Source organism: Otolemur garnettii, unplaced genomic scaffold (assembly GCF_000181295.1).
Source record: "Otolemur garnettii isolate 467f Iridium unplaced genomic scaffold, OtoGar3 scaffold00008, whole genome shotgun sequence".
Classification (NCBI taxonomy): Eukaryota; Metazoa; Chordata; class Mammalia; order Primates; family Galagidae; genus Otolemur; species Otolemur garnettii.
Window position 1 is genome coordinate 34,267,699 of NW_003852403.1, and position 24,261 is coordinate 34,291,959.

General features: G+C 41.2%; 2 protein-coding genes across 2 annotated transcripts in view; one reads left to right on the top strand and one right to left on the bottom strand.

Moving 5' to 3' along the window:
* The first annotated feature begins 200 nt into the window (after positions 1 to 200).
* LIPM (lipase family member M) lies at positions 201 to 17,668 on the top strand. The gene is made up of 9 exons (XM_003783684.2): positions 201 to 513; positions 4,572 to 4,686; positions 9,313 to 9,511; positions 10,301 to 10,410; positions 10,832 to 10,968; positions 11,105 to 11,251; positions 13,238 to 13,309; positions 14,249 to 14,320; positions 17,352 to 17,668. Exons 1-9 carry the CDS (start codon positions 367 to 369, stop codon positions 17,619 to 17,621), a joined length of 1,269 nt encoding a protein of 422 aa, XP_003783732.1. The 5' UTR covers positions 201 to 366; the 3' UTR covers positions 17,622 to 17,668.
* A 2,005-nt stretch (positions 17,669 to 19,673) lies between these two features.
* The window catches only part of ANKRD22 (ankyrin repeat domain 22), a 28,883-nt gene continuing 24,295 nt past the window's right edge, over positions 19,674 to 24,261 (bottom strand). Inside the window, exons 4-6 of the mRNA XM_012801352.2 lie at positions 23,444 to 23,521; positions 20,765 to 20,863; positions 19,674 to 20,492 (exon numbers count right to left, since the gene is read on the bottom strand). Coding sequence (XP_012656806.1) covers positions 20,415 to 20,492; positions 20,765 to 20,863; positions 23,444 to 23,521 — 255 coding nt within the window. The 3' untranslated portion in view covers positions 19,674 to 20,414. The remainder of the gene's footprint in view (positions 20,493 to 20,764; positions 20,864 to 23,443; positions 23,522 to 24,261) is intronic.

Here is a 24,261-nt window from a genome sequence, read left to right on the forward strand (position 1 = left end):
GGGATGTAAGGAAAGATGTTCCTTATTTCCTAGTGATGAAGAGCAGCAGGTGTATGTGCTGTATCACGTGCATGAAACTCCAGCTTGCATCCGAGAAAGTTCTGCACACCTACAAGTTGAAGGATTGGTGAGGACAAGTTGTACCAGGGAGGAGCAGGAGGAGCCAGATGGCGTTGGGACATCCCAGGCAGTGTTTCCACCTCCTTTGTGTCCTCCCATTCCTAGCTTGCTTAATTTGCTTCAGAATTTAGAGAAGGAATTGCAGCTGCAAAGTCTGTGAAAAACTTTTTAAGCCTACAGATACTTCTTCTGACATTAGAATTTGTTGTTATTTTGCCAGGAAACACTAAATCCAGATGTTGGACCATGCCAGAAATCTGGTTAAGGGAATGGATCGTTTCACCCAGAACGATGATGTGGCTTCTGATTCTGGTGGCCTATTTGTTCCAAAGCAACGTGAATTCAGGACGTCTGCCGACTAAAGCTGTGGATCCAGAAGCATTCATGAATGTTGTAAGTTGGGATTTTCCATAATGTTTGGGGGGAAATGAAGTAACTTAGATGTTACTATTTGTATCTGGTTATTGTCTGCATTATGTATTATACAGTAGAACCTCGGTAAGTTGACCACCCAAAGGACTGTACCAAACTGGTCAATCTACAGAGGTGGCCAACATAAGGAACTAGGCCTACTGTGCTGATACGGTGGTCCATGAAAATTAGGTCAACTTAAGGAGGTGATCAATGTAGGGAGGTGATCAGCTACAGAGGTTCTAGTACATTTATATAAATAAAAGTGCATATATATAAACGTTAAACGGTAGAAAGAATGCTACACGGGGTGTCAGTAGACCTGGGATCTCCTGGAACAAATTCAGTAAACAAGTGATTTAATCTCTTTGGATTTTAAACACAATTCCAATTGTCCTTGAACTCTTAGGTTCATCCTGTGAGTGAAGAAATAACTGTGGTATTTTGGGCCAACCCCAGACCCCTGATGATCTCCCATTTGTCTGTTCTTTTTATTCTTGTTTTACTTTCTCCCACGTTGTAAAGATGTCAGCCCTCGCTTCTTACTATCAAGGCACCCACTTCTAGGAGCATCGACTATACTATTCCCATCCACTCTTTTTATCCTGTTCTGGACTGGTAACTTCGTTGAATGGCAATGAAAAGACCCTCAGTGCCTGTTGGAAAGGGCATCCTATGAATAAAATTCACCAATAATAATACATCTCTTTAGGTCTACCAGGGGAATGTTGGGGGGAGGGGCATACTTTCATATCCTAAGTTGGATTTTAGTCATGAACACCATCTATGGCATTGTGATAAAAGCTGCGGACATTTTATTTTATTTCAGCTTCACTTCCCTACGTAGTAGATACGATCGTCCACATACTTCAAATCAAGGACCTGACATTAAAGAGATGGGGCAAGTTAAACGAGTCCTCACCACTGGTACCTGGCCAAGCTACAATTTAGATTCAGGTCCGCCTAAACACTAAGCCTATAATTATAACCACTCTGTATGCAATAAACACTCCCGAGTGAGAAGGAAGAGAGTTTCTCTCCAGATGAGTAAGATGACTCTGTACAAAACAACCACATGGTGTAGGTGTAGCTAACGCCTCATGGAAAGACCAACTGGGACATACATTGATAAGATTTAAGACTCTTTTTACAGGTGCTCCCTTCTATGGGTTCTGAAACTCTGAAAGGCCATAGGGATATTCTGAGTCTGCATGGTGCTAAAGATCAGGTTTCTCTGGACCATTACAATGACTGACTGCCTTTTGACGGTTCATCTGGATAGTTAGTGCAATAGTGTAGATCCGCAGGAGCCATCCTGGGAATGTTCCACAAACTTCCTCTGCTTTGGGGGCAAAGGGAACTGAGTTAGCTGCAGACAGAGACAATCTTCCTGGGCCCCGGGAACACCTTTATATTTGGGGTTTCAGAAGCCTAGAAACTGAGTTAGCTGCAGACAGAGACAATCTTCCTAGGCTCCAGGAACACCTTTGGGGTTTCAGAAGCCTAGGAACTGAGTTAGCTGCAGACAGAGACAATCTTCCTGGGCCCCAGGAACACCTTTATATTTGGGGTTTCAGAAGCCTAGAGAATAAAACTCATTTAATTAGGCTGTGCCATGAGCAGCGTATGGGACACGTTCTCCAATGAAGGAAGATCCAGGTAGAACTTCTCAGTGTCCAGCACATTATTTAACTAGTTCCCCAGTATAAGTGTTTATTGTTACAAATAACACTGCGATAAATATTCTTACAGGTATATTTTAATGTATACCTCTGATTTTTTTTCTTAAAATTTCAGGAAAGGACAATGGGATTAAAAGTTAAATATTTAATATGTTTATAACAATACAATTTAAAATTAAAGATTATCAGTTTTTAAACATATATATGTATATATCAGTCAACTGCCCTCAAAAAGAGTTATACAAATTTCCAAGTTCACAAATAATACCTTATCCTTTTGAACACGTTGGGCCTGTATTTTTGTGTCCACAAGTTGATGTCCTGCTATTATCCTGTGTAAACGTTCCTGCTGAGTGTAGTCTGTTGCACAGCTGCCACCTGTATGTCACGTTCATGTGGCTGTAGTTCTTCTCCTTCTGGGATGTCCATGCCCTCATCTCCACCGCTTTTTGGGTACTCCTATTCTACCCTCAGGGCCTGGCTCAAATTCTCCTTCCTCCGTAAGAGCTGGCCGTCCCCAGCTTTGTTCACGGTGCTCCCCTTGCTCAGAGTTCCTTTCACTCCTTCCTTCATTCAGATCCTCATCCCACTTTGGCACATTACCTGCATCTTCTCGGCACACACTTGTCAGACGGCATGTGTTCTCATGTTTCTATACTCACCCTATCTCATCTCCCAAACAGTCGATTACACATTATTCTTGAAGGATAGTCCCCAGATCATCTGCGTCTGCATCACTTGGGAACCTGTTAAAATGTCCTTTTGGAGGGTTCAACCCAGACCTACAATATCAGAGACTGTGAGAGTGGGGTTCAGCAATTTGCATTTTAATAAGCCCTCCAAGTAGTTCTGATGCATGCTAAAATTTGAGAATTACGTGTCATAAAGTTTCAAGGTTAAATATACAATGGTACGATACACACATAGGCATGCACACAGCATTTTATAACATTTGGTTAACTGAGTTTTCATGACAGTGGTAGCCTCATGCTCTAGTACAGGCGTCCTCAAACTACGGCCCACGGGCCACATGCGGCCAGCTGAGGACATTTATCCGGCCCGCTGGGTGTTTTTGCCGCCACTGCCTGTCCTGCTTAGCAGCCAACTTGTCCCGGTGCCCACAGTCTGGCCCTCCAACGGTCTGAGGGACCGTGAACTGGCCCCCTGTTTAAAAAGTTTGAGGACCCCTGCTAGTACCTGCTATGTGCCAGGTGTTATAGTTACTGTTACATGTCCTGTCTTTTTATATTCCTCACAACAAAGCATGGAGTATGAACCATTAATATCCCTAATTTACAGATGAATGAACTAAGGAATAAGGACAGCTTAACGAAATTTCCCAAGATCATAAGCTAGTATGTATATCAGTGTTAGGCCCAGAATAAAAACTCCAACAGTGGAACCCCAGAGCTTGTCTTAATGACTGTACATTTTTACCTTGTATTCTCCTCTGGGTAGTTCACCTGGCTTTCTCCCCTCTTGCTCTTTTTACAGTAGACCCCGATACAGTTTCTTCCTTCTCTGAGTCACAACACTGGGCAAGAATGGTGAGGACACTTAGGATATCTCTACAGCTTTATATTTTCTACAGAGTTTCTGCATGTAACAAGTATACAGAGCAGGGATTCGTTAGCAGATGTCTATACATAGGCAACAAGGAGTCTGGAAGCCCTGAGATTGCATGCAAAAGCATGCTTGTGCATCGATGTGTATGTCCATTCCTACAGGTCCCCTCAAAGGCACTGAGGAAACTTTAACCTAAAAATATTAAGAATTGATGCTCTTGAGCCTGTGGTTTTAGAACTAGAAAGAACCTTCAGGAATCCATGGCCCAGAGAGTTGCTTTAATTGTCCTAAGACAGGTGCTCCAGTGACTGCATTAGAATCCCTTGATATCTGACCCAAAGTGGGCTCAAGACTCTATATACTTAAGTGATTCCGGGTGCACACGTAGGTTTTGGAAGAAGTATTCTGTTGCAATTGTTCTAAAACATTATAGTGTAATCAGAATTCCCTAAAGAGTTTGCTAAAACACAAATTAACGGATCCTGTCTTCAGAGTTTCTGATTCAGTAGATTTGGTGGGAACCTGATAATCTACAATTCTACCAAGTACCTTAGTGATGCTAATGCTTTGGGCCCAGGGTCCACACTTTGAGAACCCTCCTTCTTATTATTGACCAGTCTTCATATTAAAGACAAAGAAAGTGAAAACCAGAAAGGGTTGGCTGATAGTTTTAATTCCCACGATTAGCTACGGAAAAGCAAGGACTTTTTGCCTATGGCTTACAGCATCAAAGATCTCTGAGAATACAGCCATATATAAATCGATGAAAAAGAAACTGTGCTTTTTCCATAGAGTGAAATCATCCGACATCAAGGCTATCCCTGTGAGGAGTATGAAGTCACAACTGAAGATGGGTATATCCTTTCTGTGAACAGAATTCCTGGAGGACCAGGGCAACCTAAGACAGGTGTGTTTAGCCCTGTATCATCCTAACGTGGCAGTCTTACTGCAGCCAGGATTTCCCTGTGATCAAGTGTAGAAGAGAGTCTGGGTTCTTAGTAGACTGGGGCCCGTTGTTCTGCCCAAAGGAAAATGTCAGCTCCTCCATAAACTCCACCACCACTACCACCCTACCCCACTGCACCATATCAATTATCTCAAATAAACACAGTACTTGCTTTTCAATAAAAGCTTTTAGAAAAGTCCATTTCTTGACCCCTTCTAGCACTCAATTTACTCCCCCATGTCCCTTATATAGATATTCTAGAACATTCACTGATTCATGAAGAATTCAAACTTCAGTATGACACCTGGTGCCAACCCCATACACTATATTTTCCTCGTCCAAAGAACATTTTAGACCTTTAAGATGTTGCTTAGCTTTTCATTGAGGGCAATTTTTTTTTCTTTTTTGTAGGCAGAGTTTCAGTTTGTCGCCCTCAGTAGAGTGCCAAGATGTCATAGCTCACAGCAACCTCAAATTCTTGGGCTTAACCCTCAAGCCTCCCAAGTAGCTGGGACTACAGGTGCCTGCCACAACATCTGGCTATTTTTTTTGAGATAGTGTCTCGCTCTTGCTCAGGCTGATCTCAAACCTGTGAGCTTGGGCAATTCTCCCATCTTGACCTCCCAAGTGCTGGGATTACAGGCATGAGCCACAGCACCCTTTTAAGGACCAGGTTCTATGTGTACATTTAAAACTTTTGATACATTTCCATAGTTCATTTAATTCCTTTCCTTTTTTTGTATATGGGATTTTCAGTTATTTCTGAATTTTAAAAAGTTTATCTTCATTACTAAAGTATGCCAAACTCCCATGTCTCTTAGACTAGATTCCTTTGATACTCAGGAATTATACTTATAGCGGCAATCACATTATCTGCCACATGCACAGGAAAATAAGCTCTTGTGTTTTTTGTGAATGCCAGGTACAAGGCTAACTGCATTATTTCTTTCAGTCCCATTCAATTTTCACAATAAATCTAAGAAAGTGCTATTTAAGTAACTTGCCCAGAAAACCCATGCTAATACTTGCTAGTAAGCTGCAAAACCTGTACTCAAATCAAGATCTTTCTGCCACTACAGCCCATGTTCTTAACTAGATCTAGAAATGACTTGGCAAATGCTACTGGGCCTCGGTGTGAAGAAGTTCCAGGGTTCTGTTTTGCTTCAATGTGCACTTGTACAGCTTTTTGTAAAACAGCTTTTTTAAATTTTTTTCCACACTAGCTGCACAGTCTAGCACGCTCCCACCTCTGTGCCTTTGAACTTACCCTTACTCTCCCTCTGGACCACTATTCCCTCAGGTATCTATGCAGCTTGCCCTGGTCCTTCTCTCAGACCTCCTTTATCCGAGAGTCCTTCCCTAGCCACCCTGTTCAAAATAGTAACTCCTTTACCCTGCTTACTTTCCTGCATAGCACTTCAGACCACCTGCTGCGACAGACATTTGCTTGTTTATTGTCGGTCTCTCTACAAACCAAGTGTAAACTCAGTGAAAGTAAAGACTACATCTGTTTTGTTCAAAGCCATAACCAGTGGCTAAATGAGTGTGGAGCACATTCTAGATGCTCATAAATATTAGTGGAATGAGTGAATAAATTTTGCATAAATAAAGGAATAGCCTGAGGACACAGAACAAACTTTTTACAAAGCCCCACAAATCCTAGGGTGGTGGGCAAGTCACCGCGCTTCCAAGCAGTCAAGCGCCTGCAGCAATTTCTAAGGGTGAGGTTTCCCCTGCAGTCTGGGTTCATGGACAGAGTTTGTTTTCTCACATCTTGTTCACTCACTGTCGACAAGTTCCAGGTTCAAGGAATCTGCCTTTTTGGTCTGGTCGGTGTGGCATACTCCCCTCTAGTGGCTGATGTTATCCCTGCAGCATCCACTTACCCCTCAAGGACACATTCTCCCAGGATAAAGGGAAAACGGATTTTTCACCATCTCTTCTTCGTAGAGGGTCAATGAAATTCATACTGAAAATAACTCAAAAACCTTTAATGAAAAGCTTACATCTTGTGATAAAGGCCTTTTTATCTTTATCAACTCATCATAGCTGGCTTCAGATAATTACATCAAGAAAGAAATACAGCCAGGAACATCCTCAGAAATGACATCTTTTTAAAGTGTACCCCTTACGCTGGCACCTGCTGGCTGTAATTTATATAGAAGGCCACGGCTGGAAGGGATGTTTGAAATGATATAAACGAGCCAGCCCTCTCATTGGGTGACCACAAGTACAAACCGTGCTGCTAATTAGGGCCAAGCTGACCCCAACAATAGGAAATGTCCTGAGGTCTCCCAAGGGGAGCATTGATCACCTATCTTTCTTTGATCACCCCATGTTAACACAACTGGGGTCACCTTCCTGAGAGCAAAGAGTATGAACCAAATGAGCAGACATCAAGGAAAACTTAAAATAACACTGAGTTCTTTTCTCCTGGCCCTGTACTCAGGGACCTCGGCCAACATGTTCTCTCCCCAGAGGGATACAATGAGGCAGGTGGAATTCATAAAGACCACCCAGACACTGGATGAGTTTGTTGTAGAAAGGAGACTGCACACAGATTCTGTTCCCCTTTGTAGCAACAGTAACAAGAGTTCCCCATCTGATAAGAGGGCAGGCAACGTGCTGAGCACTTAGGGTATCTCAGTATCTCGTTTGACTCCCCAGATCCCTGTAAGGGGGGCAACTGTATCCTCCTTTTGCTAATGAGACACTGAAGCTCAGAGTCACATGCTTTAGTGAAATATAGCAATAACAATGCAGCAGCAATAAAGCTATTTTTTACTTCCTTTAAGCTGGGTACTGCGGTGTGTGCATTTATGATATAATTTAATTGTCACAACTCCTATCAGGAGTTTATTAATCTTTTAGTCATATTTGATAACATGAAAAGTGATGTATATTCCTTAATTTATTTAACACACTAGAATTTTAAAGCCCTCAATCCTTATTTATCTTCTACTGATATTTTTATACATTTTTATTTTGATGTAATTTCAAACTTTCAGAAAAGTTCCGGAAATAGTATAAGGAACCGCCATAAACCCCTTTACCTGACTCACATTGGACCCCATTTATTTTATCATAATATCTCCCTCTCATCCAACTCCTATGTGTTATCTTCCTACTTTTTCCAAAACCCAAAACAGTAGATTTAAGACATCAAGACCTAACTACTTCTGTGGGTGTTTCCAAAGAACAATGATAGTCTCTTCTAAAACGACAGTATATTTATCAAAATTAGGAAATGAACACTGATAGATATTAGTATCTAATCAGTAGCCCATATTCAAATTCATCAATTGCCCCAAAGTCCTGTTCTTCCTCTTCTTGGTCGATAATCCACTCCAGGATTATGCATCCCATTTGTTTGTCGTGCCTGCTTTCTTTATAAACAATTCCTAAACTTCTCTTTGTTTTATTGTTCTTAACATTTTTGAAGAGTTTTGGACAAGAGTGTTAGTTTTGTCTGGTATTTCTTCATGAGATGATTTAGGCTACACACTCAGGGCAGGAGAAACACACGGGTGAAGTTGGGTCCTTCTTGATGCCTCGTATAATGAAATATGATGTTGGCTTATTCCAGTATTGGTGATTTTAACTTGGATGACTTTGATGGGTGATATCTGGCAGGTTTTTCCAAAGTTAGTATTTTCCCTTTATAGTTAATAAATAATTTCAGGATAGACAAATATCTGGTTAGTTTTTAAACTTTCACCCACTGCTTTTAATATTCACTGATAATTTTAATCTCTGTATTTATTAAGTGGCATTATGGTATAAATAAGAGCTTTTCCTTCTCTCCTAATTGTTCATTCATTTGTTGATACCTATATGGACTCGAGGTTTCTTAATTTATTCAGTGGCATATAATTCATTATTGTCATGTTTTATTTTGACCCTTAAATATTCCTGTATTTGAACAGTGGGAGCTCTATCAATCTGGTTTGTACTTTCTTTTGATATGAATTAGGATCTCTTTATTGTTAGACCATTACATATGGTGTAAATATTTTAATTATTCTGCTATCCTGTCTCCTGGGCACTTTTGATATTTTCTGAAGAGCTCAGGGAAGTCCAATACAATGCAAGGGCATATTTCAGAATAACTAAGAGTAAAAAGACATTTTAAATATCTTACCACAAAAAGTAAGTGAGTGAGGTGATGGTTATTTTAATCAGTTTGATTTAAGCATTCCATATTGTATATCAAATCATCACATTGTACCCCATAAATGTATACAGTTATGATTTTAATTAAAAATGAAATACAAAATAGAAAAAATTTTTAAAAATAATAATTACACAAAAACAACAAGATAACTTTATAGGCTCTTTCTCTGTGTCAGGCATTGTGCCATCTGTTCCTTGAGCTCTGTTTCATTTAACTATAACAAAAATTCTATTTTACTGATGGGGAAATCAGGACACAAAAAAGGTAAGTAATTGGCCACAATAATTAAGCTAGCAAGAAGCTGAATATCAAGATTTAAATACAGGATTATCCAACTTGAAAGCCCTCACACATTAGTGAATAGCAATAAAGGTAGAGAACACTTCATACCACTAATATTTTGTTTTTTGCAGGGTCCCGGCCTGTGGTGTTACTGCAGCACGGCCTGGTTGGAGATGCCAGCAACTGGATTTCCAACCTGCCCAACAATAGCCTGGGCTTCATTCTGGCAGATGCCGGTTTTGATGTGTGGATGGGAAACAGCCGGGGAAACACCTGGTCTCGGAAACACAAGACTCTCTCCGTAGAACAAGATGAGTTCTGGGCTTTTAGGTATATGAAAATCTTGTGAATGAAGCAAACGTGGATGTCTTATGGAAAACTGGGGAAAAGCTGTTTTTTAGTATTGGGCTAACTTGTTTTGGGGCAGCCCCAATATCCCAACATGATATCCCCAGTTTTCTTAATTAACTGGTGATTCTTCTGGGAAAGGAGTGGAGAATATTGGATTCCCCAAGCAGGTCAGGTCTGGCTAGTGGGAAGATGGGGTGTTTGGTGTCAGGTGATAGAGATTGGAATGGGAGACAGGCAGTTGATTTCCTTGCAGGTGGACAATTCTACCCCAGAAGGAGACTAGACCAGGAAGCATTAGAAAAAATAAAATAAGAGAAACAATTAAGCTGTAGCTATCATTTTGACTCACACATGGCTCATGCTCTTACAAAAGATTTCGAATGTTCTTATTTAAATTATCTACTGACATTCAACCTGCTCTTTGTCCCCATGGAGGAGAGTTCCTGCAGCCTTTTTAATACTTTTCCTATATCTGCATGGCCCTTTGCTGTTCTGCTAACAGTATAATAGGAGACCTCCACTGGGAGGTGGGTCATGTCCTGGTAAATATTCACTGAAGGTGATTATCGCTCTCTGATAACATCTGGAGAAAACAGGTTTGCTCACACCCTGTGACTCCAGAGACAGCCACACACCACAGGTTTGAAACGAGTTTAGGTGTAACAAGCTTGGGCTGACAGGTCACGGGATGGTTTGTAATCCTCAGGGTGTGCTTTTATTTGTTTCTAATTATAATTTTTCATATAACTTTGTCTTTTCCCCTTGTAGTTATGATGAGATGGCTAGGTTTGACCTTCCTGCAGTGATAAACTTTATTTTGCAGAAAACGGGCCAGGAAAAGATCTATTATGTCGGCTATTCACAGGGCACCACCATGGGTAGGTTCAAAGAAAAGCAGGTTTGTACACTCAGGAGAAATGTGACCAAGCTAGCCTGGAATCAGTCACCTTGCACTGCTCAGATCCAACTGCATTATCTTCAGAACCATCAAGATCCCCAGCAAAGTGTCTAACATATAGTTACCTCCCTAAATATATGTATATAGTATATATATCTCCTCAAGGTCAATATCATTGTATTCGATAATTTACTTCAAGGGAACCTAATTACTTGAAAACAGAATGGATTGTCATAGAGATCAAAGAGAAGTTTTTGCTATCCACCCTCAAACCCTGTAAGTTTATAGAAAAGTTAAGACACAGTCACACAGAATTACCGAAATATCTCAATAAAAGTAAAATACACACTCTGAGTCCTGGGACATTCGCTATCCATGATGACCTGTGTCTTCCCTCCTAGGCTTTATTGCATTTTCTACCATGCCTGAGCTGGCTCAGAAAATCAAAATGTATTTTGCTTTAGCACCGATAGCCACTGTTAAATATGCAAAGAGTCCTGGGGCCAAATTTTTGTTGCTGCCAGATATGATGCTCAAGGTAGGTGCCTTCCCAGAAAATACCTTGTCTACCTAGAAGTCTGCCTGATTTCCTACAATGTAGACTTAGAAACTGGAGCCACTGCTTTTTTGACCATCTTGTAGTATTATTACCGTTTCACTGTGTCTTTTTACAGGGATTGTTCGGCAAAAAAGAATTTCTGTACCAGACGAGATTCCTCAGGCAGTTTGTTATTTACCTTTGTGGCCAGGTGATTCTCGATCAGATTTGTAGTAACGTCATGTTACTTCTGGGTGGATTTAACACCAACAACATGAACATGGTGAGTGGGAACCTTCTGAATTCCCGGAGTCCCAAGGCAAAGCTAAGAGTTATTCATCTCACTCCTTGAGGGACACAGAATGACAGTGAGGACTTAGGGAAAAGAGGTACTCCCAGTATTTCAATTCCTTCCAATTCATAAGCAAATGAGGGAAATACTTCAGCATGGGCTGACACAAGGTTAACTTAAGGGCATTAGGTCTAGGAGGCCAAGGCAGGTGGATTACCTGAACTCAGGAGTTCGAGACCAGCCTGAGCAAGAGCAATAACTCGTATCTACTAAAATAGAAAAATTTAGCCATGCTTTATGGCAGGCACCTCTAGTCCCAGCTACTGGGGAGGCTAAGGCAAGAGGACCACTTAAGCCCAAGAGTTTGAGATTGCTGTGAGCTATGATGACTCCACAGCACTCTACTCAGAGTGACAGAGTGAGACTCTGTCTCCAAAAAAAAATCAGTAAATGAAATAAAAATATGAGGGCATTGCTAGAATAAACCACAGATTCGAGATGGCAGAGGTCTGAAAGCAGCTTCGCTACAGTGACTTGACCCATGAAAGGGAGTGATTCGGACCTGTCCGTCAGCAGAGAGAACTGCCATGCATTGTCCCTTCTTCCCTCCACTAGAGTCCTTTGGGTTTGTAGTTGAAGTTCTCTGATGGAACATCAGAAAGTTCCCATTTAGCTCAGGCTATTAGTTAGTGAGTGTCATTGGCAGTGGGTGGAGGGTGTTCCCCAGGAAGCATGCTCTGAAATGGAGAGTAATGTGCACAATGATTTGGGGACAATACCCAGGAAAAGAAGGATTGGGTAAATGGAAAAGTCAAGGCATGATGCAGATAGAATAGGAGCCTCGGTTGATCCTCAGAGATTTGTGAAGACAAGCTGGTCCTTCGGAGCTCTCCTAAGTCTAGAGGAGAGAGCTGGGCCTTCATACCTCCATATCAGCCTGTCGTTTAATGCAGTGCACACCAGTCACAGGAGAGCACTGGGCAAGGCCTCTCTCTGCAGCTGGGGCAAGCCTCAAAGCAGGCTGACAGCAGAGGGTTGTCTGCCAGCAGCACTCCCAGTGACTGGGGGAATAGATGTCTTTAATCCTGCAGATTTTTTTTCTCATTAGAAGTTAATGGGGGAGGGGAGTGGGACAGCACCTGTGGCTCAAAGGAGTAAGGCACTGGCCCCATATGCCAGAGGTGGCGTGTTCAAACCCATCCCCAGCCAAAAACTGCAAAAAAACAGTTAATAATTTGGGCTTGGCAGCCATATCACAGTGGTTATGGCAACAACCACATACACTGAAGATGGTAGGCTTGAACCCGGCCTGGGCCAGCTAAACAACAAGGACAACTGCAACAAAAATTAGCTGGACATTGTGGTGGGCACCTGTGGTCCCAGCTACCTGGGAGGCTGAGGCAGGAGAATTGCTTCAGCCAAAGAGTTTGAGGTTGCTGTGACACCATGGCACTCTACTGAGGGTGACATGGTGAGACTCCGTCTCACAAAAAAAAAAAAAAAAAGTTAATAATTTAATTTCTAGCTACCATTGATAAGCATGTATTGTGTGCCAGGCTAATATTTTCCCTACACCAAGCCTATGAGATGAGTGTTATCAACGTCCCTACTATATTAAAAGTTAGTATACTAAGATTTAGTAGACAAATAACTCACTCAAGTTCACCTGAAAATTAACGTAGCTAGGATTTGAATACGGGCTCAATTCTACATCCCTCATCCTGAATATCTCTAGTAAAGTGTTCTGAAAGAAGAGGTCATATCTCTAATGAAAGGTTATTCTCATATGAAAGACATAGGTGCCCAGGAATGCAGTTAATGACATTTTATTTATGTGCCTGTGTACATTGTGGTTTCATGGATAATTGCTGATAATTTATTGATGTTCCCATTTCTTAGTCTGATACTCTGGAGATTTGCTCTTGACAAGCTGCCCATCATGTAAATTTTTCTGTGTCTACTCATGCTTTGTTACAGAGCCGAGCAAATGTATACGTTGCCCACAATCCTGCCGGAACATCTGTGCAAAATATTCTACACTGGAGCCAGGTGAGAATGCTGAATTTTTGGCCTTTGCTAAGGCCCTGTGTATATTTTGTGTAGAACAGTCCAAAGATGCCTTTTTGACAACCCCAGGATTATTTCACATTCACACTGAGATGAAACGCAGTCTCATCAAGGCTGATTCCACTGAGAATTTGATCAGGATCATTGGAATTTTGGGGGAGGAGAGGACAGGAATAGTCCAGGGACATCTTTAGTGAAGTAAAACAGCCCAAGTGCTGCCTGTCTCTAGCTGCACGGATGTGGCTGGAGAAGACTTCATTTCCTGCTTTTCTTCAGCTCCTCCTGCAGCAAGGTCAAGTAGCAGCAAAACACTAAGGCGGGACCTAATTGCCCAAGGAGATTTCCACAAGGGTCCTTTGTACTGAAAACTTTACCTGCAAACCCAAGGGGTAGGGACTGCGTGTCTGTGTGCACATATTGAGATAGAGACAGACAGACAGACAGAGATTGTATTATCAAAACCAAAGAAGAATTCTGAGTTGGGTTAAATTTTGGCCACTATCTCCCAGGATCTCCACCTTGCACAATTCCAGGGCACGCTTTCCTATGTGGCCCACAGAGTAGTGCGGGGTGCTCTTCCTACATTAATTACAGCAGGGATGCCCTTCCCGGAGTTGACAATGTGGTGGTCAAGTATTTATTAACATATAGTCCATATGTATATGTGTATGTATGTATGTATGTATGTATATGTGTGTATATATGTATTTGTATGTATATATATTCCATCTTTCCCTTTGAAAAGAAAGCCTCATTCTTTTCTATTTCCCTTTGGAGTTTATCCCAACACTGATTAGAGGCCTTTGGTCTCCGCCTCCTTCACACCTGCAGAGGGTATAGCGAGTTTCCGCCACACCCCCATCACCACCTTTCTCCAGTGACGCCTCTAAATACTTTGTACATTTTTTTGTCTCCTTTTAGGCAGTGAATTCTGGGGAACTCCGTGCATTTGACTGGGGAAGTGAGACCAAAAATCTGGAGAAAGGCAATCAGGTTAGAAAATCAAATACCATCTGCTGAAAATATATTCTTTGGAAACATGTGAGAGGGGAGTGATAGCAACAGTTTATTCTAGAGAAGGGAATAAAACATGAGAATTCAAACTGAGAATAATATTCAGGGTTGAATTTGAAAATGATTAAGTTCATAGCTTAGCCAGGAAACCACTCTACTCCTACGATGGAGTAAGAGGCCTTTCTGGCTGAGATTGCCTTCCTGAGCCAGGCACTGGGCTTCTCAGGAGCAAGGAGGGGTAGATTTAATCCAGAGAAGCGTGCACTCTGTGGGATTTCTGAAAGGATTATTTTAGAGTCATAAAAACAAAACAAAACAATGGAGATGGTGGGTGTAAGGTTGTTCCAAGGCACCCTACAAAGAGCATTAAGGGGCAAGCGGAGATTGCTGTGTTAATTTTGCCTCTGCACTAAAACCTATGTGGTAGAGGTTAGGCTGCTTTAATGCTTCATGTCTCAATTTCTTTATCTTTAAAATAAACATTATTGGATTAGAAAATTCTTAAGAGTTCTCCCTGGTCACACTTTTAGTGACTCTATGATTTGCAAGTTCAAAGTGTGAAAAAAGGATGTTACTACTTTACACAAGAAAATAACTAGCTAAGGCTATGGAATGACATTAAAGGTGAAAATGCAGAGAATTCAAAGTGGATAGGGATACCTTTTGAGCATAAAGTCTTCACTGAAGATTATTAGTTAGCACTGCAAATATTGATATTTATCATACAAAGCTAGAGGGAGCAGATTAGATAGAGCCTAATCTTCCTTTCTGAGGCTCATGACATAGTTTAGATCCACTGCCATCATCAATCCAGATATAAAACGCTAAGAAAATGGACAGAGTGTGTCGCAGCCCTGGAGAGCAAATTCTCCATCACTGCTATTGGCCACTTCTTTTTTAGATCTTTCTGTTTCCTAAAATATGTCTTTAGAGAACGTATTCCAGTTCAGATAGGTTTTCTTTTTTGTTCATTTGTTTCAAACAGAGTTTTAGTTTGCCTCCCTCACTAGAGTGCTGTGGCATCACAGCTCACAGCAATCTCAAACTCTTGGGCTTAAGCAATTTGCTTTCTTCAGCCTCCCAAGTAGCTGGGACTACAGGCGCCAGCCACAATGCCCAGCTCTTTTTAGAGACAAAGTCTCCCTGTTGCTCAGGCTGGTCTTGAACCTTTGTGCTCAGGCAATCCACCCACCTTGGCCTCCCAGAGTGCTAGGATTATAGTACTTGTCCTTTTAGAAACTAATTTTGTGAACATTTCACGAAGCAAGAATTAGAGATATTCTTTTTTTTTTTTTTTTTTTGAGACAGAGTCTCACTATGTCACCCTGGATAGAGTGCCCTGGCGTCACAGCTCAAACAACCTCAAACATTTGGGCTTAAGTGATTCTCTTGCCTCAGCCCCTAAGATAATTTTAATTGTTCAGCATTTACTAACTGAGTTCTAGAGGAAGTCATATGTGCAGAATTTGCTCCAGAAAAATGGTAATGGAAGGGAAGAGAAAACAAAAATACACAAGGGGTCATAAACTCACAGATGCTCTGAGCTACACATGACATTTAATTCAATCTTTTCGCCTTTAAGATGAGAAAAAAAAATACTACTGACCTCATAGACTATTCCAACCTTTCTTATCTAAATTAGGCCATAACTCCAAATTATTAGGAAATTACAAAGAGAAACCAGAGTCTTTAGGATTAGAGCAAACTGACTAAGAAGTGGGCCTTCCTATTTCTATGAAAAATTCTGGATGCTGATTACTTTCAGGGGCTCAGCCAGCCCAGCTAATCTGCTGGTACTGCTTGAGTAATTCCCAGGAATTAGGAATACTACATACCATTTTGGAGGGGATTTTTAGGGCAGGGGATGGGGCATGGAGCAGGTATTTAACTTTTACCTCCCCTTGGTTCAAATGACCTGAGTGCCGTAGGCTTATTTGTTAATATCCCTATGTTATGGAGACACAGCCAGGCTGGGCCTGACTCAGGAGGGGCCTCTGAACACATAGCCTTTGTGTGACAATCTGGGGGGCTTTCCAGTAGGTCCCTTTGCCTTTTCTTAGAATATCTCTAATTCGGGTGCCCGTAACTCAATGAGTAGGACGCCGGCCACTTACACCAATGCTGGCTGGTTCCAGCCTGGCCTGGGCCTGCTAAACAACAATGACAACTACAACCAAAAAATACCTGGCATTGTGGTGGGCACCTGTAGTCCCAACTACCTGGGAGGCTGAGGCAAGAGAATCGCTTAAGCCCAAAAGTTTGAGGTTGTTGTGAGCTGTGACGCCATGGCATTCTACCCAGGCGACATAGTGAGACTCTGTTTCAGAAAAAAATAATATCTCTAATTCTTGCTTCATGAAATGTGCACAAAATTAGTTTTTAAAAGGACAGGTACTTTTTTTTTTTTTTTTATTGAGACAGAGTCTCACTAGGTTGCCCTCCGTAGAGTGCCGTGGAGCAACCTCCAACTCCTGGGCTTAAGTGATTCTCTTGCCTCAGCCTTCCAAGCAGCTGGGCCCACCGGTGCCCACCACAATACCTGGCTATTTTTTGATTGTAGTTGTCATTGTTGTTTGGCAGGCCCGGGCTGGGTTCAAACCACCAGCTCTGGTCTATGTGCCTGGCGCCCTAACCGCTGAGCTACAGGCGCCCAGCCCAGGTACGTTATTTTTAAAGGCAGTCAACTTGTTTACAAAATATTTAATAGGAAGAAAAAAAGTAGAAGGCATTATTTGTTTAAATGTGTTTTTTCTCATTTGACCTAAGTAAGTTATTGCAAATATTGTTCCCATTCATAGATGAAGAAACAGAGGTTTAAGGACATTAAGTAGTTTTACTTTAATGCCGGGGGTGGGGGGGGGGTGGAACAGAGACTCTTAACGTATGGCTCCAATGCCCAGGCACCCTTCACTACAGCCCATGGCAGATTTATATTAGGTTTCTTGGAAATGTAACTTCAGTTTGTAGGGCCAAATGTTACCTAGAGTTAAAAATGATTCTTTTCCTCTAGCCAACTCCTATAAGGTACAAAGTTAGAGATATGACAGTCCCTACAGCGATGTGGACGGGAGGACAGGACTGGCTTTCAAGTCCAGAAGACGTCAAAACACTGCTCTCTGAAATGACCAACCTCATCTACCATAAGAACCTTCCTGAATGGGCCCACGTGGATTTCATCTGGGGCTTGGATGCTCCTCACCGCGTGTACAATGAAATCATACATCTGATGAAGCAGGAGGAGCACAGCCTTTCCCGGGGAGTGTGCGAGGTCCTATTGTGAAACATCTGATACTGACAAGCCTTGGGAACACTGCCGTGCATGATGGGGCTAGGACCTGGGAAGGATTTTAAGAAGGATTTTCAGAACTAGAAGCCTACCATCTTGGCAGAAGGGAGGGCAGAGCATTCTCTCAGATTTAGTGCATTTGGCACTAAAACTGACATTTACCTTATTTTCAGTTAATTAAACTCCTCATTGGGTGAACATAGGTTTCCTATGCTGCCATATATCCCAGTAGTCCCCAGACATTTTGGCACCAGGAACCAGCTTCATGGACGATAGCCTTTCCATGGGAGGGAGGATGCTTTCAGGATGATTCAGGCACATTATACCTCCACCTCACATCTTCAGGGATTGTATTCTCTGAAGAATACAACAAAACACAGCCTAGATCCCTGGCATGTGCAGCTGACAAGAGAGTTCACAGTCCTGTGAGACTATAATGCCCTCGCTGCCTATCTGACAGGAAGTGGAGTTCAGGTGGTGATACTGGGGACAGGCACAGCTGTAAATACAGAGGAAGTTTCTTCGCTGGCTCTCCCGCCATTCACCACCTGGTGTGTGGCCCAGTTCCTAAACAGACCACAGGCCCATACTGGTGCACAGCCCAGGGGTTGTGGACGACAGATAAGTTCTACCATCTTTAATAGTTAATTTTACCTAACAGCCAGAATGGATCTAGGCAGTCCCTACGTTATTCAGGCAAACCTCTTTAAAACCTCTTTAAAACTAAGCTGTATTTTTGGAGCAGTAAAGTAAAAGGACACATTGGGACAGATGCTGAGGTCTTGAATCTCTGGATTGTTGTTGACTTTGACAAAATAAGCTAGGCTTTTTTTCACCTCGTTGCCATGGAGACATGGCAGGAAGCCAAGTCTACCTCAGGAAACCAAGCTGCTTAATATACACAAACAAACAAAAAATCAATGTTACAATATATAAAATATGGTAAGCATCCTCCAAATTAGGTCGAGTTTGGCAGTTGGATCTCAGAGAAGAAAATTTTGTAGGATATTTATGTGTTTTCCAATAAATTCATTATGTATTCCATAAAGCATGTCAGGAGAGTCTCTTGTTTAAGAGTTTACAGCCTGTTGCTAGGATACCTAATGGCTAGAAGTTCCTGGCCACCAAAGTTTTCTGCTTCCAAAAGTCAAAACCTAGGAAGAAAATTTTATAATGTCATGAACATAACAAAACCAATTGTCACGCATTCTATTCTTTACTCTTGACAAAGAATCTTGAGACTGTTGCACCAAATCATTCACAAACCTAAATTTATTTCTTTAAAAAATTGTTCAATTTATATACAGTTTCACAGATGACAGTTATAAATTGTATAAGGGCTATTTTGCTAAATCGTAAACCAAATTGAAGGTATACAGTGTGTCAGAGGCATGCAGTGGACGGTATGCTGGTGTGTCAAACGCACTTGTGTTTTCTGCCCCCCAGTGTCACCAAGTAACTCCACTTCGGTGCTAATGAATCTCAAATAATTTATTCAGAGACATTTCAAGTCTTCATAATCTATCTCTACACACTGTTTTCCTCACAAAACATGTGCTCTTAAGGCCTTTTCATAGTTCAATCAATATTGCTGATTTTGATTTAATTTTTTAATTTTTTTATTATAGTTTTGATTTTTATTAGACCTTTTTCTGTTCAAAGACAGTAAAGCTTTCATTTTTAGAGTGCATATGTAACCACATATAGCGTAGCCTGGCCTGTGCCTATAGCTATGGGTGATTCGGCCTTGATCTGCAAAATTCAATCATGTTTTTAAAGTGTATTCTTACTCTGTCTCATTCTAAAAGAAAGACGGACAGATATTTGTATATTCATAATCTCTTAGAGACACAATCCCAGTACTACCTTATTATACAACTCTATTACTTGTGAAGAAGTCCTTTATCCAAACAGGGTACAATTGTATTTTAAATTTCATCAATAGAAATAAACAAAACAAACTAGCCAGCCACCTGTATTGAAAAGAAGGTCATGAAGATGATTTCAAAAGATCCATGTACATAGTCATGTTCAAAACATGATGGCTTTTATTTGTAAATTGATACCAACACGTCTAGTGGTATGCTGGTAAAAGTTCTATATTGTCAATCTGCCAATTTCGGTGATTAACACACCCACCACTAACACATGATTGATGTTTTTATTGCAGTTGTTTCATCCAAGGAATGTGGGCACATGACTCTAAACCCACACACATCTACACACCATTCTATACAAGTGTACATACTTTGAGTCTTCCTCTCCGTACTCAAAGGGGGCTGAGAGAGACAGTTTGGCTTCCAGAGACCAAATACTCTCTTTATAAGAGGGATACAACTAGGAAGAGAGAACACGATCTCAGAAGATAACCCTAATCTTCTTCTTCAGGAGAAACTGAGCTTCTTGTTGTCGTTGTTTGAGATACGGTCTTGCTATGTTCCCCAGATTGGTCTTGAATTCCAGGTCTGAGGTGACCCTCCCACTGCCGCCTGCCAGGTAGCTGGGACTGTAGTGAGCCACTGCACCAGGCTGAAATAGCAGTTTTTGACTGACATGAAGTCTCCAACAACTTTAGTGTTTCCCTTAGAAGTATTGTCACCATGGTGAACTCAATTAAGCAAAAAGTACTGTAAATAAAAGGCTCCCTGGAAAACGTTGCCCCTGGCAATCATCATTATCTTCATAAAATAATGGCATCCAGATTGAGTGGCCCACAGACCAACAGTTCAAGATGGAGATAGAATCCAGTCCTCTAACTCCAGGTCTCCATTTGTGAAGTCACAAGGATTATGAAGCTTTCCTTAGCATTAATTCAATCTGGGAAAATTTTAACTTCCGTGTAATATCCAGTGAACTCTCACCATACTAAAGAAAGAAAAGCACAGTTATTTCCTACAGAGTCAAACATCAACGCAAAGGATCTAGTAAACAACTTAGATTAACTGACTCCCTGGCTTGGCAAGGGCTTCAAATGTCATTCAGTTCTAATAGTAATAGGATAACTATAACTCTATTCTTAATGAGGATGATTAATTTTACTGTTATTTACATCAGAAGCAAATAATCTACTTCAACATGAGGCCTGGATTAGAAGATGCAGGTAGCAGGACCTCAGACTGTGGTCCACAGATCCTTACCTTATTCTTAATCAAGGGGTCTGCATGGGCTTCCAGGAGCAGAGGGATAAGAGTCTGGTTCTTCATCTCGCAGGCATAGTGTAAGGCAGTGCAGCCATACTGAAACACAGAGGGCCAAGGTGGCAGCTCGTCAACTGGGGCTTCTATAGCTAGTCCTTTCAACACTCAGTGGTGTACAACTGAGCAAAACAAGCAGCCTGCTGACTACACACACACACGCATACAGACACACACACAGACACACACACATAATTGTCCTATAAGCCGTCAATATCTGCCTTTTTCAATTTCTGTTCTAAACTAAAGAATGCAACTTAGGCCAGGCACAGTGGCTCATGCCTGTGATCTTAGCACTTTGGGAGGCAAAGGTGGGAGGATTGCCTGAGGCTAAGAGTTCAAGACCAGCCTGAACAAGAGCAAAACCTCATCTCTACAAAAAAAAAAAAAAGAAAAAGGAAAAAATTGCCAGACATGGTAGTATCACTTATAATCCCAGTTTCTCAGGAGGTTGGGGCAGAAAGATAGGTTAAGCTCAGGAATTTGAGATTGCAGTGAGCTACAATCATACCACTGCACTGTAGCCCTGGTGACAGAACAAGACTTTAACAAAAAAAAAAAAAAAAAAATTTCCACCTTATAAAAAGTTGATGCTGAATTGTGCCGAAGTTCCTTGGTAGAAAGTTTCCTGGTAGATAGGTTATCATCACCTAGATCATGGTGCGATCTTTGCCCTTCACAAGTCCCAATATGAATCTTTTTACAAATACCCTCTATGAGTTTGATCTAAATCCCTACACTTCAAAGAAGACAGGTGTTCATATTGCTACAGCACACCTACAAGATCAACACAGTTTTATTAATAGGTCTCCCAAATGTTATTTGTCGTAATTTATATCCTATGTTATAGAATAGTGGTTCTACTCTGTTGGCCCTAATTTAAACCACCAACTACAAGTCCAAAACAATGTATACTTGGGGCATTGGTGTCTAGAATTTTGCTTTTAAAAGACCAACCAAGCAACCATGTTTTGAGTATTAAAAAAAATAATATCTTTAACTGCATTCCTCAATGAGGACAATTACTTGATTGTCTTGATAGTCTTTAGAGTAAAGATGATTAACACAATTAGCTCTCAATCATATTCCCTGGAAACTCCTCAAAAGTTACAGGTGATAATGCTGAGATTAGTTATTTTTATTCATCATGATGAATGGAAGATCTGGCTCTGAATTTTCCTGTGTGAAATAGAATCTACTCACCTAAAAATAAAAAACAGTGAATTAAGTATAAAATGGATGTTAACATGTAGGCAGTTGGGTGGAATGTGTGTGTGTGTGTGCAAGCACATGTCTGTCTACAGGAATATAACATCTCTATCTAGAGACACAGATAGATGTCAATAGCTAGAAAATATCCCAGAGAAATTTTCATCCCAGGCACAAATTTTAAACCTATTGAATTTAAATTAAAATACAACGGAAAAACCTCCAATACGTTCAACTTCATTTTTATTAAACTCTTACTGTATTTCAAAAGTATCTAAGGAAATGAAGACACACCATAGTTGTCTATCCAAATTTCTCCAAAAATTCCATTTGAAATAAAAGGAAAGCCTACATTTCATAAATGTATATGCTTGTATTGTCTCTCTCTCTTTCTCTCTCTCTCTCACACACATACCCCACACTGAAAATTTCCTCCATTTAAACCTGATGCAAACATAACCAAATATATCCAAAGTGACACGAATAATGAACAGAAACAGGACTTGGGCATCCTTGCTGTTGCAGAACAATGCTGGTACACATACATCGATGTGCACACACCTAAAATAGGCATCGCAAATAGAATGTTCAATTTGGGAATCAAATTTCCACTTGCCAACTTTTTAAATATAGAACTGGGAATGCACAACTTGATTCAATTAACATGAGCAAATAAAAAATTGTACAAATAAACTTCCGTCTCATTATGATCATTTAAAAAAGGAAGATGAGTGCAAAGGAGTAAAGGGCAAAAACAAAACCGTACACTTAGGAAGAAGAGAGCACCTGCGCTGGCTATTGTCCCTGCTCTTTCCACTGTCATTTGACTTTTCTTTGACCTTTGTCTTTATCTTTCATTTGCAGATAGGGCCCTCCTTGGCAGCAGGCTGGGAACTTGCCTGTAGCAGTAGCTGTTTACATTCAGTGAGCACTTCCTATGGGACAAGCGTCTGCTAAGTACTTTACATGAACCAGCCTAATAAGTAGGATGCATATCCCCATTTTACAGATGAGGAAACTGAGTCAAATGCATTTATAACTTGCTCAATTTCACGTACACAACAGAAAGTGATGAGTTCAAATTTACACATGGGCATGCTGACTCCAGCTTCTTAACTTTGAGGATGGTACTTTGTAACCAAATCCTCCGTTTTCCTTAACTTCTCACCAATGTCAAAGCAAATTCTTTTTAAAATGTCCCTATAGTCAATAAAGATGTTATCCCTATGAGTTGAGCAAAATATAAATAACCTCAAGGTTACCTGACCGTGGAAAATAAAAAAGAAGTAGAAAATTAAATGTAAAAGTGTCTGGGGGGCGGGGAGGAAGCAAGCAACTTTATAGATGACAAGTACACCACCTACAAATTCCATTGTAAATATTTTTCCAACGTGGCTAAAAATACAAACTTACACAGTCTGTAGCATTAACTTCGACACCAGCATCCAGTAGCATTCGCACAAGAGCCTCATTCTGCTTTGTCTTTGATACCTATCACAAATGGCAATTGCAAGAAAATTTAATTTCAAAACATTTTCTCCAACTTATGACTGAGACATAAACAATAGGCTTCATTTTAATCCCAACACTCCCATGCATCTGTGCACCTTTCTTAAAATTTTCCCCAATATTTATAAATTGAAGCCAGGTGCCCAGAGTGGCCATAGACGGCTGCATCAACACCTAGGAACATACTGGAAATGCACATTCTCAGACCTCACCCTAGACTGCTAAGTCCTACTGAGGACGGGGTCCAGGACCTGTCTTTCTTTCTCTTCCTGGCTCAAAGCTCTGCAATAACTTTCCATTGCTCTGAGGGCAAGAGTAAGGTCTTTGGCCTGGCTGCAAAGCCCCACATGGTGCAGATCCTAGCTCCTCTCTCACTCCACACCTCCTGGCTCTCCCTGCTATAACTGCACCCGCCTGTGTTAGCCTCTCTGTCCCTCCAGCTCCTTCTTGCCAGAGGATCACTGCACAGGAAGTTACTTCTGCGTAGAAGCCGCCTCCCTTCCTTCCTTACCCGGTAAATTCATCTTTTATATCTCAGCTAAGAGGCTTTCCCTGTCCTACCTGACCAGGTGAAATCTCCCTCTCTAGGCTGCTGTGTGACAGTTTTACATGTGTTCATGTCATCTCATTAATGAGTCTCTCCCTTTCATCCTCTAACCCTAATGAGGACAAGGACTGTGCCTGTTTTATTTGTTGTGCTCCTAACACCTAGTACACCACAT